Below are 6,653 nucleotides of genomic sequence, written 5' to 3'. Positions count from 1 at the left end.
TTAACCCGCTTAATCCACTGGATATGGATATGGATGAATTAAAATTAAATGGATATAGATGAACAAAAACTAAATGAATATAGATATAGATAATGCATCACCCGATACATATCCGATCCATTGTCATTCCTAGGCGCAACGCCCGAAAATGTGAACAGAAACATATCAACCCACTCAACTGTCCAAGCTCACATCCTTAGTGTAATACCAATAGGCAGTAGCAGAGCCTAATGAATAACAATGATTTAAAAGCAGAAAACATACGGAAAGGTGTTAAACAAGCAAAGGGATATAAATTTCGCAGCCCCCGGCACTCTTATATAGATCTCAAGTTGTAAGTCAAATACAAGTTTTATAGTGTACATGAAGTTATTAACAAAGGTAACTCACTGTATAGCAGAATCTGCTGGTGGTGAACCTGTTACCTGATTTTGAGTCGCAGAATTATTCACAGTTGGTGCTACAGTGTCGTTTTGGTCTTGATTAAAAGGTGAACTATTTGTATTACTGGAAACGGGTGACAAGTCTTGTTGAAGATGGTCGATCATACGTGATAATGTTGCCATGCCTGCTGCACTGCCCTCTCTAGGACCATGTTCTGTTGGAGTGTTGTTGCGGGAGAATAATCTTTCCTTCCAAGTTTTAGTGGTTTTTGTAATCGATTCTTTGTATCTATTTTGACAAAAATCATCATGAGCTATGTCCAATGAACGAGAACAATGTTGAAAATTTTCTTTTATCGATTACCTCATTGATATTGCATTAACTCGGGTTTTGAAATCGGAAAACGGTTCTGAAGGCCCCGCTCTATCTTGGTTGTTTGGGGATGATTGCATACCCGACCTAGTAAAATAAAAGTGATCATTAATCATTAATTATATATCAGATGTTGCACAATAATAAAGATAAACGACATTACTAGAAGTGTCTGAAGCCTGATCAACTTAGGAACAGAACTGGCGCAGGATAAATTTTCGCCCGTTTCTTTGTTTTAGAGATTATTAAAAAACCCGTTCTCGTTTCTGGGTTATTAAAGCAATTTTTATGTATTTCGAACACGAATTGATCATTGTTTTGTATTTATATTATTTTATATTTTTCATTTTGAGTGGGCAAAAGTTATTGAATATCATTAATCATCAATACCTTTAAAAAGGAAGTTTTTACAAGATATGAAATTTCTTGAGGGGCAGGGGCAGCTGCCTACACTGCCCCCACCCTGTGTCCACCACTCGTCTTAGGATCAAACACTCAATAATTTATAGTATTATTGCAGTTTGCCCAAACCCGTATAATAACAATAACATATATCTATATCCATATATAAACGAATTTAGGAGGTAGTAAGGATTTCTACCCGACGGGCAACTTTCACAAATTTCAAACCCTTTGACCCGTTTCAGTTATATATATTTTTATTAAATAAATTGATCCTTTAGACAAAACTAGTTTTCGAACCCTCGCTTCGCGCCGGGGGTTCGGTTTTCAATGTATTTTATTGCGTTTAGTTTGTAAAATTATTTCGTGGCTAACGATGATGTCGTTGAAGCGCAACTCGAGTCAAACTAAAAGGTATAACCCGTGAAAGATTTAAATGTTATTTTAAATTAACAATATATGTGCATCTCCGCGTTTCGCTATGGAATTGTCGACTTTTAAAAATTTTAACGCAAAATCAACGTGTATGAAAAGTACCCCAAATATTTAGTGTTTTTTTAAAAAGCGTCCGTTTTGCGTATAGTTAGTGACATTGTGTTCCTAAAATTATTTCGAGTTTAACGATGGTGTCGGAAAAATTTAACTCGTTGCGAGCGAGAAGATATGACCCGTTGAATATTTGGGTGAAGTTTATTTAAGATTTTTTATGAAAATGGTTATTTGACACTTTACCCTCCAAATAGGGGGGTCGATTTGAATTTTTGGAAAAAGTGTGGGGGGCTTTGTTGGTGAAATGAAATTTAGTTAAAATTTTAAAAAAAAGGTGAAAAGTCGAAAATACTCCTAGTGACTATTCATAACTTTTGTCTATTAGATGTAGTTATAATATAATATAATATAATATAATATAATATAATATAATTATAATATAATATAATTATAATATAATATAATTATAATTATAATTATAATTAACACCACAAGGTCAAATTTGCCACCTATAATGACTTCTCTAAATTTGTGATACAAGTTGAATCGTATGGTACCTGTCAGTTGTGGGACTTTCAGGTGGACGCGCAGGAACAATGCTGGAGACCAATGGTGATGCGGGGCCCACGATAGGAGTAGTAGGTTCAACGTCATCACTTAAAGTAGGCCGAGTAGGAGAAGGTATACTTGGTTGTGTTGTAGATAAACCAATATAACGGGACCGAACATTGGCCGAGGTTCGACTTCTATGACCTTCCCTTCTAGCAATATGACGGGCCCTACCCATGGCTGCAGCAGCAGCCAAGTGTTGAATTATCCGCTCCTCAAGTTCAGCAGCAGTCGCACTAGCAGGCAGCTGCACGTGCAAACAAGATTACATCCAGAATAGGTTTACGTCAAGACAACTAGTTTTTTGTGTTCGGTAAGGTAGACACCAAACACTTTTTTTCTTCTACTTTTTGGTTTTTCTTACAATAAAGTAAAATTAAATTCTGAAAACTATAATTTCGATTTAAAAGGTTTTATGCAGTATAAATATGATTTCAGCAAGGTTGCAAAAATCGCTACTCGGAGAGTACTCGCCAACTCGGGAGGTACTCGGATGTTGACCAAGTTTGACTTTGACCAACTTTGACCGACTTTGACCCAGTTTTGACCAAATTTTGACTGATTTTCCGAATAATCCCGAGTTTTGGACCGATATTCCGAGTAATCTAGAGTTTTGACCAAGTACTCAACGAGTAATTCCAAGTTCTGCAACACTGGATTTCGGTATCAAAAGTTGTTACAACATTCAATTTAGATATAACATTTTCTTTCTAGCTACTCTATTTCACGTAACCCATTAGATCCATTAGAAATTCAAAGAACCAACTAAACCGATTCATTTATGAAATCACCTCCTCTAAAGTTTACTCTTACGTTTTCTAGAGAAAAAATAATGACAAGAGCTTGAAAAGATGAGATAGATGTATACATGCTGTAACTCGAAATCGCCAAAGGTCGGATGATGAAATATAGTAGTAGTATTTATAGACGGGTTATTTGCAATATTTCTTTCCTGCTCTATTGCATCAAGCAACTCCTGACTGTCAATTAGTAAAGATATCATGATGTAAGAATCATTAACATTATCAGGAAAAAACACGAAAAAAGAAAAGGGCCCTCCAACTACCCAACTCCGAAAAACCAAAATCCAAGAAAATCAGATCAAGGACCAGATTGTATATCGCTGGTTCAATAAATGAGCCAAAGTCAACCTTTAGGACTGGCGATTATATTCTGATTTCTTTAATGATGTAATCATTTCACAAATATATAAAAAGAAGCTTTTAATATGAAAAATGTAACCTGCTTGGGTCCTTGAGGTTTATAGACTGCCAACACATTGGGCATTGAGAGCTCCTTTGACACCTACAAAAGAGTTGCAAAAATGTTTTAACTGAATGTTGGTGATGCTCGACGTTAGGAGTGCAAATTTCAACATGTTTACGTAAAAACAGGGGATTAATTAAAATCTGTGGGCTCAAGTGTGTTTAAAGTAGTAGATGTCATAATAAAGTGATTATCCATCCTACACATTTGATCAATTTAAATGAGATGGTAGTTCATATAGGGATTATTAATCATTGTTCAAAATGCTAGAAAAGAAAGCAAACAATGTTAGCAGGTCAAGCCGAACCAACTTGTTTTAACTGGCTCAAACAAAACCTGTTTGACCCAACCCTGTTAACAGATGTGCATAATTTTGATTCTCATTACTTGACAGATCCGGAGTCCACAACATCATAATTGCTCTACAAAGTTAGTATCTAATTAAAAGATAGTAAAAATTAGTTCAAGCAGCCAAGAAAACAAGTTTAGATAGACATCTAAAGCAAACCTCATATCTAACCATATAAGTAGTGCTAAAACACAAGAATTGCCTTACCTAACTTTTGCTTCTCACACCTTAAACCTTTAAGTACTCTTAATGCTAGATTGCACGACTAGTACTTAACCTCTAATCTATTATACTTATTTGAATGATTATCTCACCCACCTGGTAATGGGCTCCAAACTATTATACGCAACACAATGCTCAGCCGTATATATTCATCGCTGTGCCTGTAACAGCATGTAACCATTGTCCAAGGGACTTGCAACCTAAAGAGCAAATTAAACTTTGTGGAAAATTAATTTTGATAACTGATGAAACTTTCAATAATTCGTCTTACTAGTTTTTTTGTTTTGTTTTTGAACTGGGTGTTGGAAACGTGATTCTGTTGTCTTTGAGTGGGTTTCAATTTGTGAGTCTCAATAGACATCAACTCTTCTCTCCAACCTCTTAAAATGCAGATAATTAAAGTCTTAATTTAAGTAGAAGTATACAGTATAATTTGCAGAAACAAATCCTCTGCTTTCACGACCATGTCATATATTCCTATTTTGAAGTATGAGTTCTCATTATCTATTGAAGCCATGAAAGATATGACATTTCACTGTGTCATTCCATTAATTCTACCAACTCTGAAACTTAAGAGTTCATTCCATTAATACTAAAGCTTCCATTCCTCAAGAGAATGCTTTCGGTAGGACTTCCCTTCTTCAAGTCCTAACATATAGGCTGAGCCCCATGAGCCATAATCATCCTCTACACCAACTACATTATGTTTCTGAAATTTTAGTATTGGTGATCACAGTCTACGTGTTCTATGCATCACGAATCTGTATAATAAGTTGAATTGATACAACTAATAGTATAACAACCTATTTGTAATACCAAAAATGAACTATTTTCCATTACGACTATCATCAAACTTATTGCAAGCATCATAACTCATGTATTAAACAACTTGTATCTTATCTCATATATTGTATCACTTGTATATTTTGTTCAGACTTTCATATAAAAGATGTTCCACAAAACATGTCATCCAAATTCCACTCGTATGATACTCACAAGGTTAAAACATCTAGCGCTGAATTTGTATTAATGTTGCAAAGCCCATTACAGATTTCTTCAACAATCGTTTATTACCACCAATCAATGTAGTAGGTCAATGATAGAGCATGAACTATTTTTCATATCTAAAGAATAACAAACATATTCACTGTTACAAAAAATGCCTAATCACTCCCTGATTACTCCTTTTAAAGAACATGACGATCCGATTTCCAAAATCTGTTTAATTAATAGGTCAAGGTCGGTCAATGGGTCAAAAATGAATTTGTTGGTAAAGTCGGATTTAATCGGTCAAAATCGCTCAAGGTCAAAATTGTTGAATTTAAACGAAAATTTTAGAGCTTTTAAACACGTGAACGATTATGTTTATGTTTCTAGACAATTATGTTATAGCACATTACAAAGTTCTTCAACAATTGTTCATTACCGTCAATCAGCGTGGTAGGTAAATGATAAAGCACGAAGCACCTAGAACTTGCTATTTCTCCTCTCTAAACATACTACGATTTAGGTTCCAAAAAGGTTTAACTGATGATCACCTCTAGTCTGTAATCCTAAATTCCTAATGGACATTACTTAGGCACCTATATGGAACCATGTGAAGCAATAAGAGTATTAATCTGAAAAGGTTAAAATTTAAGTAACTCTGTAGTTGACACCAAGTCAAGATTAACAATTGGAGCTATGGAAGCCTGGATTAGGATACACAAGTTTATACAATAATATAATGGACAACAAAGGATACATATACCATAGCTATATATTATCATCAAAAAGGGGGATGTAGTAATCTCAATTTCGATCAAGCTTTAAGCATCGTATTAAAGTTTTCTAACTTTAAAGGTAAATTATAGTGCAAACTTAGAATACCATTCAAGAATGCATTGAAGATGAAAGTCATGCTTGCAACCCGTAACCTGCAGCAAAAAATAAATACTGTATATAACTACTTGCTAAACGAAAAAAGTTATTTATTGAAATAGTGCAGTCCCAAAATTATGTACCGTAGGCGGATCATTTTCAGAAAATGCTTCAAGGCATATGCTACACGCATCATCACAAGCATCCTGAACTCCACCTTCGACAAAAGCTGCAGCTGATATCAAATGGTCCTCACATTTAATACTGTCCTCCATTCTCGAAACGAAAACCTTCAATTATAAAGCTAGTTTAGCCTGCATTATTATTCAAATATGTAATGTAATATGTATATACACTAGATGTTATAAGTAATGAGAATCCACATGTAAATTATTTAAAATAATAATATCTTGATATTTATGATATCTTGGCATTAACAATACTTGTACAACTTTTGTTTAACATACTAGTAATTTAAAATGATTTTCCACTGCCCTAATCATAATCTGCTAACCATTAATTTTAATCAGACTTAAGGCTTAAAAAGAGATTATATGGAGTATTTTTTAAACAAAAAAAAAAAAAAAAAAAAATTTGCAAGATTTGATTTCCTGATTGCGATTATACAACTTAAGGATGATACCTATTTGACTATTTGCTGATTATACATTTGATTATTATTAGTCAAACATCAAGAGTT

At 34.1% G+C, this 6,653-nt stretch overlaps 1 protein-coding gene across 1 annotated transcript; it reads right to left on the bottom strand.

Moving 5' to 3' along the window:
* Positions 1-386: 386 nt before the first annotated feature.
* LOC139901087 (E3 ubiquitin-protein ligase RHF2A-like) lies at positions 387-6,237 on the bottom strand. Its single transcript, XM_071883826.1, has 7 exons — positions 6,097-6,237; positions 5,963-6,009; positions 3,499-3,561; positions 3,125-3,236; positions 2,205-2,503; positions 748-843; positions 387-672 (listed from the first exon to the last, which is right to left on the bottom strand). Exons 1-7 carry the CDS (start codon positions 6,226-6,228, stop codon positions 387-389), a joined length of 1,035 nt encoding a protein of 344 aa, XP_071739927.1. The 5' UTR covers positions 6,229-6,237.
* Between the last annotated feature and the right edge of the window lie 416 nt (positions 6,238-6,653).

This window comes from Rutidosis leptorrhynchoides, chromosome 3 (genome assembly GCF_046630445.1).
Source record: "Rutidosis leptorrhynchoides isolate AG116_Rl617_1_P2 chromosome 3, CSIRO_AGI_Rlap_v1, whole genome shotgun sequence".
NCBI lineage: Eukaryota > Viridiplantae > Streptophyta > Magnoliopsida > Asterales > Asteraceae > Rutidosis > Rutidosis leptorrhynchoides.
Note: the sequence above shows the minus strand (reverse complement) of the source record. Positions and strands in the feature narration are given on the sequence as shown.